Source organism: Nothobranchius furzeri, chromosome 10, assembly GCF_043380555.1.
Source record: "Nothobranchius furzeri strain GRZ-AD chromosome 10, NfurGRZ-RIMD1, whole genome shotgun sequence".
NCBI lineage: Eukaryota > Metazoa > Chordata > Actinopteri > Cyprinodontiformes > Nothobranchiidae > Nothobranchius > Nothobranchius furzeri.
In genome coordinates this window covers 46513843-46527111 of record NC_091750.1, presented here as the reverse complement: position 1 = coordinate 46527111, position 13269 = coordinate 46513843, and the positions used below count along the sequence as shown (strand labels likewise).

Here is a 13269-nt window from a genome sequence, read left to right as displayed (position 1 = left end):
GGTGGGTTAAGTGTCTTGCTCAAGGACACAACGACAGTGACAGACTGAGTGGTCCACGAACCTGCAACCTTCCGATTACGAGGCAAGCACTCCTGTGCCACCGTTAGATAGAAAACAAAACCATTTTAAATATTAATAAATTAAGATACAGTAATACTTGAACTGGCTCTCACTGTGTCTGCTGGAAACATCTCTGACCCTTGAACACATTTATTTGAGGACCTCTGCCCTAAAGGGTCCATCATGACACAGGTCTCATAGGAAGGGTGTGAGTAGGACAATAATGAACACCTTGATGAAAGAAGATCACATTAAATCAGGATACCTTGCTTATGGAAGTTTCCTGAAGCCAGACCTCCACTGGGCTTGATTACCTGGTGGTTGAGCCACAGGGGTTCAGCCTGAAAGATGGGAAGTCGTCTCATCATGGCTCCAAGCAACAGGTTGGCTGCTTAGAAACCAGGCAGCAGTTGTGGGATGGGTGCTCTGATTCCCTGAGTCAAACTAAGAAAACCTCAGGTTTTGAATTAATTTGGAGTTCTGAGAGCTTAAACAGGCCTCCAAACAGCCAAAGAGAGAGATGCAATTCAACAAGAAATCAAAGCTTATGGTATGTTTGTAGCATGTTTATGACCCGTTTAGCCTCCACCAGTTGTAACTGATGTAAGCTGTGAAAACAGTTTGAGCACCTACACATCCACACAGACATATGAGGCATGTAATCAGGCAAAAGGATCATCAAGAGTCTCTGCTTAATAGCAAAAAAAAAAAAAAAAAAAAGAAAAAAAAGGTTCCCCTGAGGAGAGGAGGAAGGGGTTTTTCACCAGGAAAGCCGTCATCTAAAAAATAAATAAAAAACTAGAGCAACTCTGCTGAAAACAGCTGAGCTTGTGTAAGCAGCTGAGGATGGAGATGGAGCACCCTCTTCTGGTCCGACTGCCCATCCACGTCCACCTGTGGAGCCGTGAGGGATCAAACCAACGTGGAAACGTAGAACTGCATTAACAAAAGAAGACATCAGAGTCCATTTTCAGAAAGCATTTTTAAATTAATTTTATTATTTTATAGCTAATTTACAACAAGCGCTTCACTGAACTGGAACATTTTATTTTGCTTCATATTGTCATTATTTATTGAATATATTTTTCTGCATCAGTTGACTTTGTCATTAACTTTGTATTCAGTCTTTTCTGTAAAAATTCATATACTTTATAAGGAATATCACACTATGATACGGATGGCTGAGAGAGATATTAAGAAATACACCGAACCCTCAAAGAAAGAAACTGAAAACATATTATTCCATTCATGAGCACATTCTCTGGGACTCCATTGGTGTGTAGATGTAAACGCATATGTGCACATGCTATTTTGTTTGTGCATGTGTGTGTGCGTGAGTGTGTTGCCCACCCAGAGTGTACATGTAATTTAAACTGGGCTGTAGCTCTTAATGGCTTCTTCTATTTGCTTGAATTTAGCATTTTGACCCTAAATCCACATGGAAACCCAACTTTGTATTTACATCGTCTGCAGGCCGAGACCCAAAAGCTTTCTCGATGTGGGGAAAAAAAAAAAAAAAATCCAACTCGGGATGGACAAGTGACAATTTAAAATAAATAAACCAGAAAACAAAAAAATATAGATTTTTGTCACATGTTTGGCTTCCACGTTATGCTGAGAGGATCAAATAAAGAAAATCAGTAAATATGGATGGTGATTGCCATCAAAACCTTCACTCTTATAATTCAGAACACAGAAGTTAATACAAATGCATGCTCCTAATCGGTCTTCACCCGCCCCCTTCCTGCTCATATTAGCATTTAATGCCACCAGTGCAAACTTTTTAGATACCCCTTTTTAAAAATCTTACACATAAATCCATCTTCATTGCATAACATCATAGCAGTATTGCACTACATCTTCATATGTGTGTGTGTCTCTCTCCCTCTCTCTCTCACACACACACACACACACACACACACACACACACACACACACACACACACGCACACACACACACACACACACACACACACACACACACACATTTTATACATCATAGCCATAAGCTGTAAGAAAGGATGTATTTTCACTTATAGCATCATCTATAATTTATATACGACACACACTTTCTCACCACTCGCACAGGCAGCAAACAAGCGCACACACACACACACACACACACACACACACACACACACACACACACACACACACACACACACACAGTCACACAGAGACACACAGCTGCATTGCACATGTATTTTTTTTCAAACAAGAACATGTCATAGATGTCAGTTCAAAGCTTGAGTCTGAGGTCTTCTCTAAATCATCTTAAATGTGTTTTTTTTCCTTTCTGTTCAGCATTTATTGTGTTTTACAACAATAAAATGTGTCTATGAGGAAATCCAACAACCAAAACAGCAATTTCACCCAAATAAATCAACAGAAAACTGCTCGGAAATGTTGATTTGTACAGACTTATTCCTGTTAGAAATTGTCATAAAAAAGATAAATATTTATATATATATTCATATATATAGGCCATGGATTTTTTTGGATATTTTTTCTTTCTTTAAACATGATTTAGCTTTAATTTGTGTGGACTTGAGAGGGAGAAAGATGCAGGGAAAAGTGGAAGAGAGAGAATACAAGAAGACCTATTCCCTCCACGCGAAAGGAGTCGCCACAGTCGTCTGCAGACGCACACACACACACACACACACACACATGTACAAACACACGCACACAAATGCAATGGCTTTTGCTGTGGCCACTGCAAACAGCGTGTACGTCTGTGGTTGAGGGGGATCTTTTTGGAAGAGTGACCGGCGGTGAAGTTAAGCTGTTTGTGCCTAAAGAGATAACATTCATCCTGGATTCTGACAAGCGGGTCAGAACAGCCGGTCTCCCCCTGCTCTTACTGCAAGAGGGGTGTGTGTGCGTGTTGCTGGACGAGTGTGAGACTGTGTTTGTGTGTGAGCATGTGCGCGTAAGAGGCTAAACTGTAAATCAGAGCATCGATTTGGCTCGGGGCCAGCCTCTTCTACCTTGACGAGACATGCTAAAACCCTTCACGTCTGCCTTTCTTCATCGCTCTCGTCTCCTTTGTTGTTGAGGAAGCATGCACAAATTCATCATATTGACTTTTAAACATAATTATTTGAACTGCCTTAAAATAATCCATTCAATTATTTAAGAAGTGAGTCCTGGATTTTGAGGCACTTCTCCTCAGGAACCACAGCTCAAAAAGGGTGAAAAGGGAATCCTGCTTTGCTCCCAATCTGCCAACATTCCTGCTCTGAAACCAGCTAACCCTAACCCTGCTCTGAAACCAGCTAACCCTAACCCTGCTCTGAAACCAGCTAACCCTAACCCTGCTCTGAAACCAGGCAGAACAAACAGGAAGTGGAAGACAGAGAGCCAAGGGGATCTTGCAGGAGGATTGTTGCATGGTGGTCTGTAAAGGTGATCTCCGACCTTCCTGTGTTGACCTCTCCTCTAACATCTGGAATCCAAACACAGACTGATTAAAGATCTACATGAAGGACCGAAGTTCACACCTGGCTTGAAAATTCAACTCAAATCGAACTGTTTTCCAATGAATTTACTTGATATCAGGAGGGGAAACGCATCTGATTGTGTATTTGGGTTTAGATGCATGTATGTGCACGTTATATAAGCATCACTAAAGGGTGCAGTCACAGCCAAAACACACTTTAATGCTGATCGTGAACTGGGCCTCAAGTATTGAACCCTACTTCATTAAAAGTGGAATACAGATAAATATTTTCTCTCTGTCTCTTTCAGTTTAATTACACATCAGTGTGTTTACACGAGTCATAAAGTCTCTGTTTCCTTCATTTATTGTTTTTGGTATCCTTCTTTGTCTCACTGGGTCACTTCCTGTTTTTGTCTCTGTGTCATTTGCAGCCTAAGCGCCGACTTCGCTGGAGGACTTCGCAGGCGGGCGAGGCTGGCTCGGCCTTGAGGGTGGAGGGGGGAGGAGAGGAGAGTGAGGGGAGGTCGGCCGGGTGCAGCATCACAGCCTCTCCCGGGTGGGGATCCAGATGTAAGGCCCCGATTGCTCCTCAATCACTGTCTTTACTTTATGATAAACTTCCTCAAAGCTGTCCCCGTCCACGACAGCTGCAGCAGGAAATGAGAAAAGAGAAGAAAATCATCAAAGAGCGAGCAGCGACAGAAGGAAGGAGGCAGAAAAATGATAAGATTAAAGGATGCCTTTGGTAGACAACTTAGGGAGCAACTTTTTAGAAAAATGATTCAAAAAAATCTTTTTACAAATGTTTCCACACATTTTGAAACTTGTTTACTTTTTCAGTGTCTGATACAATGTCACGTACCACAGCAATCTGGCATGTGGTAGAAACCGCAGACAGCACTGGATCTGTCAGAGATCTGCTGCTGGGATGTGCCCTAAATGCATCTCTAAAATATTAAAAATCTCTGAGTTATCCCAGAAGACTCTGGTGGGACTCAAAGCGTTCATCTCATTCAGGGTGGAGGAAGTCATGAATCAGTGGATGAATGAAGCTTGAAGCGTACCTAACAGAAGCGCCGTGAGTGCTAAACGTCTGAGTGCTAACGGTGATTTAAAACAGCAGCTCTGATGTGCATTAGCCAAAGTTTACGTAACCAAAACAGCTTTTGTCTTCCTGTAGAAACGTCTGACCTGAGAGAACACATGAACTCCAAGATCTGGGAGACATTTTGTATAAATTAGTTTTAAATCTGACCAAAACAGCTATTATGATCTTAAACTCTATGAAAGATCATGGGTGACGTGCACATTTACAGAATGTTCTTGCCTAACTTGAATGGTCCACATGAATGCTCTCAGGAAGACGTTTTAAAGTTCTGTGCTTTTTGCATGTTTTTGTTCGTAAATATCCCATGCCTTGGGATTAAAATCTATTAAAGCAACAATTGATAGTGTTTAACACTTTAAACACTTTTGTTTTCAAACTGGTTTCAGTGGTTTTGAGCGAGAACATTCACCAGCTTCACATTGGACAGCACTCTGTCGCCTTCTGCTGACCGGAATCTGCACTTAACAGTTTTGTGGTTGGACAGGAACACTAGTGGGGGGAGGGGGGGGGCTGTCTCTGCTTGCATTAAGCTTGGTTTATGCTTGACGCATTTACTTTCCGCTTGGTGATGCGGCTCGTGGCTGGAACGCGCTTTACAACTCGCAGCGTTTATGGTTCATGCGGCTCATCTCTGCGGTGAGCCAGTATTCTCCCAGACTGAATGGGGCAGCATGGAGCTCTATGGCATGCATCCAACACTACACCATTGTAGAAGTAAAAATTACTGTTTACAACATGGCATTCCAGCATTTTTTAACAGCGTCCTCGTCTTTTCCGACAGTGCGAGCTATTTCTCTCCAAGAATTATTAACAACATGTTGATCACGGTGATCTCTGAGAGCTGAATCATACAAATGTCTGTATTTACGAACCTCTGCCAGTCCGCCATGTTTTTCCGCGTCCGACCGTCCGCGTGGTTAGAAAATTTCCTAGGTGCGCGTTGCGGAAATTTTGGGCCGCGCGGAGCCGTGCGGACCTCGCAGATGCGTCAAGCATAAACCAACCTTTACGGCAATAGCTGTTTACTGTGCTGGTAGCTAGTTTAAAGGCTACCAGTTTGCTTTTGAGAGGGGAAGCAAGGAACTAAACTAGAGTGAACATTGGAAACATAAGAAATCACAGACTGATGGTGACCTAGCTTCTTTGTAAGTAATGATATTTGCTTTGTCAAGCAGTGTAGATCTTTTTCTTTTAAGGCTTATTTAATATCTGTTAGCATTAGCTTGTTGTTCCAACCAGTAAAGGGCGAACTGGAAAACTTATCAAGTTCAACTTTAAACTGTAAAAGTTTGCTAATCTGTAAAAATATGCTGGAAGGATCAGGATTTCTATTAGTAGAAGTTTGTTTTTATACAAATTTTTAACAAAACAGAAGAAAAATGAACAAAACAGTGAATCTATTTTTTATTTTATTTTATTTTTACCAAATCACATCTGGTGTAATCTACCTCCCACTTGTCTTTAGCTTCAGGGCTATTTGGATCTTTAACACTTGAGTGTAAATGTTATGTTCTACGAAATTAAATACAAAAGCCAAATGGGTAAAATAGTCACATCTTTGTGATAACAGCATTCCCACCTGAGAAACACTCTAGGAAGTCTTGCTCTAGTTTGAGGGCTCTGTCCATCGCTTTCCTGGCCTGCTCCTCTGTCAGACGAGTGTTGATTTCTCTGTTAGCACACACACACGCACGCACACACACACACACACACGCACACACACAGTTGTTGCCATAGCACGTTTTTGCTGATGCTGCATTTGAGGAGTTGTGAATACATACAGAACATTCTCCAGCGACTTGGGCCGAACAAAGATGGCGATAGGGTGAAGTTGAGCTGCCTGTAGTCTACGGACAGCGTTAGCAGACACATCCAGGATGCAGTGCTTCCCCTGCTGCTTGTGCACACACACACACACACACACACACACACACACACACACACACACACACACACACACACACACACACACACACACACACACACACACACACACACACACACACACGGTCGTGAGGATTTTTTAGGGGAAAATTGATCATTGGTGTCATAACAAATGAAAGCGCTGTTGGAGGCTAGAGCTGATGTGCTGAATTTTGATATTCAGGTTTAAATAACATCCTTGAGTCTGATCAAATGTGAGTGAAGAAGGTGTTTTTCTATTTCATAACTTCATATATGAATAAAATGTAATAATAATCATTATGTCAGAATGGGTGATTCATGCCTTCATTACATCCCGGCTAGATTACTCCAACTCCTGCTTGTAAGGCATCCGTAAAGCTGCTCGTCCAGACGTCAGCAACAAGGTTTCTGACTGGAGCTGACAGAAGACGGCACATTACACCCAAACCTAAATCACTCCATTGGCTGCCTGTTCAGTTCAGGATCAATTTCAAAATTTTGCTTCTTGTAATTAAATCATTGAACAGTCAGACCGCTCCCTATTTAAGCGAACTCCTCCATTTCTACCACCCTCCTCACGCTCTGCAGATCAGCTCCTCCTCACTGTGGCACGCTTGAAGACCTGTGGGGAAAGGGCTTTTTCCATCTGTGCCCCAAAACTGTGGAACGCACCTCCTCTCCAGGTCAGACAAGTGCCCTCTATTTTATGGGCGACGGTGGCACAGGAGTTAAGTGCTTGCCGTAATCAGAAGGTTGCAGGTTCGAGCCCCGCTCAGTCTTTTGCTGTCGTTGTGTCCTTGGGCAAGGCACCTGACCCACCTTGCCTGCTGGTTGGAGGGACAGTTGGCGTCTGTGTACGGCAGACTTGCCTCTGTCAGTGTGCCTCAGGGCAGCTGTGGCTACAATGTAGCTCATCACCACCAGCGTGTTAATGTGTGTGTAAATGGGTGAATGACTGCTTGTGTTGTAAAGAGCCTTGGGGGGTTCCCAGGACTCATTTCCATTTTTAAATCACACCTGAAAACACACTACTTCTCCCTGGCCTTCAACTCCTAAACCATAAAGCAACCATCATACTTCAATATTAAATCCGTGAATTAGCATTTTGTGGTTTGACTTTGTTTTAGTGGTTTGATTCCATTTCCCTTTTTTGCTTGTGTTGTTTTACCATGTGCAGCGCTTTGGTCGGTTGTAAAGCCGCGTTAAAAGCACTCTAGAAATCAAGCGGTACGTATTATTTTCCTTTTCATCATCATTCCTACGTACTTGCTCGGCCACCTCACGGACACTTTGCACACTCGTCCCGTACAAGTGGCTGTTGTACTGTCCTGCCTCGATGAACCGATGGCTCTGGATGTCCTTCTCCATCTGTTCCCGGGATGACACAAAGTGATAGTCTCTCCCGTCCACCTCGTACTCCCTCTTGGGCCGCGTGGTGTCTGTCGGGAGCAGAAGGGAACAATAAAAAGAATGCATATGCTCATTTTCAAATGAAAACTAGAAATGCTGCAGGTGGTGCCCCCCCAGCAAAATATAAATATAATAATAATAAAAAATAATTAAATACTGTGCAGATCAGTCTTTATGCGCGACCGTGTGATTACTCACGAGGGACACAAGATCCAAACTTATCAGGGAACTCGGACAACAGGTCATCATTTATCCTGTCCTTCACCGGACCCAGGATGATGATGGGCCTTGCGTAATGCACTTGTCATGAGGAGAGAGGAAGGAGAAAGAGAGTGGGATCAGTCGAATAAGGGAAATCAAAACAAAAATGAAATGTCATATTAAAGCCATCAGCCGCCGCTCCTGCAGGGTCTTACCTTCCACTTGAGTAACTGTCTCATAACTGTGGGGGGTTTTATCTCTCCCTGGTGACAGAACAGAGGCAGTCAGCATCACATCGTTTTTTTATTAGAAATGAGATTCAGCTTGGCGTCACGCCCGTGTGCATCACTCATATGCCCTGAATAGCTGCTAGCTTATATGTTGGAGGCATTCTTTGTGCATGTGAATGCAAATTGTGGTCCTGGATTGCTGTTGATTATTTCACTCCTTTAAGGAACACAAATAGTCAAATTGTTCCATCCATCTCGAAGCATCACAGCTGCAGCAGGCAAAACAGGAAGCTGGCCGAAACAGATGCTGACCGTATAAATGTGAGAATGGATAAGCATCATTTACGCATCAGCAGAATGTGACGGTTAGTTAGGTTTGTGTATTTTAATGTTAAATGAGTCTGCTGAATGTGCGCTGCCTCTGAGAAACGTGAGACAGATGTGACTTTGCACTAAAAGATTTACAAACAGATAAATGATCCCAAACTGAACCGATTTATTGCAGAGGCTCATTTTCTGTCATCCTGGCTTTTAAATGGTTTTAAAAATGTGTTGAATGGTTCAACTTGGCTGTTAAAACAGTTGAAAGGATGAATGCAGACGCAAACATGAAAACCAAAAAGTTTAGTGAGCATCCAAATGAGTCACAGGAAATGGAAAAGAGCTATTTTATAAATCAGTCATTTTATTAAAGGAAAGAAAATGGTTCTAAAACTGTAAAGGCCAACAGGAACGAGCTTTGGGTGAATCATTTTGTTTTAGGCTAAATAAGACATAGCTGGGAAAATGAAACTGGTCAGATGTTCACACACTAAGAACACACAAAAAAAAGAAGCTTGTTGTCTGAGAAACAAAATATTTAAAAAGATCAGTCTGGAAGTAGCATTATTACATGGATGCTGAACATTAATCTGCTTATTATTTGTGGAGTTAAAGCTGAAATCACCTCACTAAAAACACTAATCCTGCTTATGGGCCTCTGATGTGTAACAAAATCAGCTAATTTAAAGAAAACTTCTTTTTACACAGATTTTCTTTAATATAACATTTATCTTAGATAATGGTAGCATTTTAAAAACTACCTTGGATGCTGAAAACAAAAGAAGTGCTGATTTAAACAGACAATATGTATTTTTACCATTAATCTCTGGAAATATCCATCAAAATGTTGTTGAAAATGAATAAAATGATGTCCAGTTGTTGAATATTGGCGGCTTCTTATCATAATTGAAACCATAAAATCAAGTACTTATCGTGGGTCTAGCGACTTTGGGGACGCCATATTAGACGTGTTTTCTTCTGGCCTGCTCGGGGTTCTTCGCCTGTCGAGGTGCCTGTCTAGTAAACACTAGATTGGCTGGACGTATGACTTATGGAAGTTACGATACCAAGTTCACAAACATTTAGGCAGTAAGAAACACAAAGTTAAAGAGCAAACTGCAGGTTAGAAACTACCATGAACCAATGTTTAGAGAAACATAATAGAAACTGGTTTAAAACATTTTTTACACATGCATAAATTATTTAGGCTTTTAGAGTCATTTCTGTGAGAAAGTTTTTTTTTATTTTGGCCAAACCAAGTGACGTCAGCTGAGGGAGTCCTGAGAAAAATATGGACTCTAATGCGGCTCTGACACAGACGAAACTTTAAATGTTTATAATTCTACTTCTGATGGACCAGACCCATGAAGTTATGAGTTTGCTGCACGCCCCAGAGGGCAGAGACAAACCAGAGGGAGAGACCATCAGTCAAAGCAGAGAGATTGGGGAGAAGTAGCTGGGGAGCAGCAGGTGAGTTAACGATGTTAGCTTAAACTCATGTGCTAACATCACAATATTGTACAGATTACTATCATGTATCAGACAATTACAATAGTATTGGTCAATTAATGCAATATTAATACTTGACAATAATAAACTAATGAGCGTCTGTCAGCTGTCTCATACTCGGTAATATCCGTTCACGTAACGTAGTTTAGTGCTTAGAGAGGGAGAGACACGTCTGTCATCCGGTTCTGGAGCTCAGGTGGGCTTCTGTGAGCTGGATCTGACCCAGACACCAGCGAGCCGGTCCAGCTGGTATTTTTAAAAGCTGTGCATCCTCTCCTGGAGGTCCAGGCGGCTGTTCTGATCCGGTTCCGACCCAGAAACAAGCTGACCCGCTGAGCCGAGTGTCTCTTCTGGTGGTCGGTTCTGACCTGGTTCTGATGGGGATATGAGCTCCAGAAAGCCACATTTAATTTTTTAACCCCACCACGGGTCTCTAGAGCCCAGCGTGGACCTCCCTGTCCCGGTACTGACCGATGTGGGCTACAGAAGTCCGTCTTTTCAGCTGCAGAAACGCCCTCAGGCACAGAGATAGAGGCGTTGTTTCTCTTATCTGGAAACCCGTGGACTCGATGTCCAGACAGGCTGGAGCTGGTACAGCCTTCACAGACTCTAGTTTATCTAAATGAACACAATCCAAAACTCGTAAACACACACTGACTGGATAACATGACCTCTCTAAACTAAAACCAGCCACTCTCCACATTGAGCTGAGGCAGCGCCTAGCTTCTAACTCCCTTTGGTCACGTCAGAGGTTCAGATTTAGAAAAAAGAGCTTTTTTAGAAGCTTTGCTGAGAAAGGCCACTTTTTACTAGAAAACTCTGCTGTTGTGTATTTTACAACAAAATATCCACAATAAGCATTTCAAATAGTATTTTTGGGCAGCATTTTATATGAATAAGAAAAAAAATAACCTGCAATTTTCTCTTTAATAACAAAACTGCTAAACTCTGTCCAAAACCGATGTGACAAAACAGAACTGAAAAAGAGTGGTATTGCTTTAGTATGATGACATCACCAGCAGGCGCAGAACCTCGAGCAGATCTGTGAAGTACAATGCCAGAAAAACTACAAACAACACTGCATTCTCGACGGAATGAACTGAAGGACCATCAAAGTCTGAGCAGCCGTGCAGAGGTTGCATGCTTTCTGCTCCACAGGTAACAACATTACTTTACATTTACTTTAAACTAGCAACAGTCACGGGGATATGGTGTAAAACTACCCTGAAATGTATGTCCTGCCCCCTAGTGGCAGAAAACTACACACTGTCACTTTAAAACTTGACTATTTTTTCTCCCGTTATGCTTTCTGTCTTTATTATTCTAAAACGTTTCATTTCCTGAATGTCTGCATGATTTGTGAAATTGCCTTTGATTGTGTTGTATTTTCCACCTCTGAATCACTGCAGTAATCAGCCTAAATCAGGGAAAATCAGCCAGCCTTTAGTGATGTTATACGTCTGTGTTTATACTAATTACCTTGAGTGCCCACGTTGTCTCGCCCGTGGTCCTGTAAACAGAAACCAAACTCAGATTAACTCTCAGACGTTTAAGAGAAGCGACCTCATTCAGAGTGCACGGGTGAGTAAACAAACCCTCTCTTTGGTGTTAACCCGAGACCACTCTTTCCTTTCCACCCTGTAGAAAGATGAAGCATTTTATTGACTAAGTCTCTAAAACAGCTGCTGAAACACACACACACACACACACACACACACACACACACACACACACACACACACACACACACACACACACACACACACACACACACACACACACACACACACACACACACACACACACACACACACACACACACACACACACACACACACACACACACACACACACACACACACACACACACACACACACACACACACACACACACACACACACACACACCAGGTCCGACCTGTGCTTGCTGGGGATGAAGCCGACCTCCTCTGCCTCGTTCTGCGGGCTGACCTTACGGGCCTGCCACCACTCTTCATCTCCACAGTCCAACACGTGGAGAACGTCCCCGAACCGGAAGCCCAGAGCTTGACTGAGGAAGCCACAGTCTGCAGTCTTATCATAGTCAAACAGAGCCCTGAGGGAAGGGAAAGGAAAGCATTTAGTGATGATCTTTTCAACCTCTCCTGAGATTTCTGAGACAAATGCAGCTTAAAGTGTCACTGATGCTAAATTTAAAGGTATGATCTTAAAATCAGAAACAGAGATGAGAACTTCCTGACATCTAGGCGTTAATGATAAAGCCTCTCAACATTTCAGGGACATGTTTTCTCATATTTATGACGGCGTCGTTTCAGAGTTTTTTCCGTCACTTGCAGGGAGAAGCTATTATCAGAACCATTTTCTCTCTTCTATCTCCTGATTTATGCAGGTCTTTTTACTCTGTGTCAGTCATTAACGAAGACCCAACCCATCAAAAATAGCCAGAAAATTCAGATATTTTGGAACTGTAATGATTATGAACCCTTAAAACAAAACCCACATTTCCCCCTATAGCGTATTGTTTATGGGTTTATTTTTTTGTATGACATTTGAAATTTTTGGCTACTTTTTGTTTACAACAATGTTCATTTTTGAGGGGAAAAAAAGTTTTGTCAATAACATGTTGAAATTATAGAACATGTTTTTTAAGTTTTTCCTCTTTTATTGTTTTTCACACTTTTTACAACCTTTTTCAATCTGCTACCTCACAGCTGGACTTGAATTGCACCACAAAAGAGAAATAAAGTAAATGATTTCATGTAATTCCTCAATAATAAATATTCATACACTGCTTTTATTTATCGATTCAATATCTGAACATGAAATATTGCAATAATTCAGTGTTGTTATTTTCATACATCCCTACTTTTATTCATGCAATATTGGTAAATATCAGTTATCGGATATAACTACAAAATTAGTATCGGATATTGGTAGGCCTACATTTTCACATCTTTACATTCCTGCTTTCTTCTTCCTCATCGGTGCTATCTGAACTTTCATGCAAGTCCTGAGGAGTCCATTCTTCTTCCTCATCTTCTGCCAACTAATTAACATCCAATATCATGTTGATATTTTCAAAG

The 13269-nt window shown here is 41.9% G+C and overlaps 1 protein-coding gene across 5 annotated transcripts in view; it reads right to left on the bottom strand.

Moving 5' to 3' along the window:
- Nucleotides 1–1027: 1027 nt before the first annotated feature.
- The window catches only part of LOC107386432 (disks large homolog 4), a 99967-nt gene continuing 87725 nt past the window's right edge, over nucleotides 1028–13269 (bottom strand). For all 5 annotated transcript variants that reach the window (XM_015960812.3, XM_015960810.3, XM_015960811.3 and 2 more), the window contains 9 exons: nucleotides 12105–12281; nucleotides 11782–11824; nucleotides 11666–11696; nucleotides 8342–8389; nucleotides 8124–8225; nucleotides 7782–7954; nucleotides 6392–6504; nucleotides 6190–6281; nucleotides 1028–4149 (listed from right to left, as the gene is read on the bottom strand). In XM_015960812.3, coding sequence (XP_015816298.1) covers nucleotides 4043–4149; nucleotides 6190–6281; nucleotides 6392–6504; nucleotides 7782–7954; nucleotides 8124–8225; nucleotides 8342–8389; nucleotides 11666–11696; nucleotides 11782–11824; nucleotides 12105–12281 — 886 coding nt within the window. In that variant the 3' untranslated portion in view covers nucleotides 1028–4042. The remainder of the gene's footprint in view (nucleotides 4150–6189; nucleotides 6282–6391; nucleotides 6505–7781; nucleotides 7955–8123; nucleotides 8226–8341; nucleotides 8390–11665; nucleotides 11697–11781; nucleotides 11825–12104; nucleotides 12282–13269) is intronic.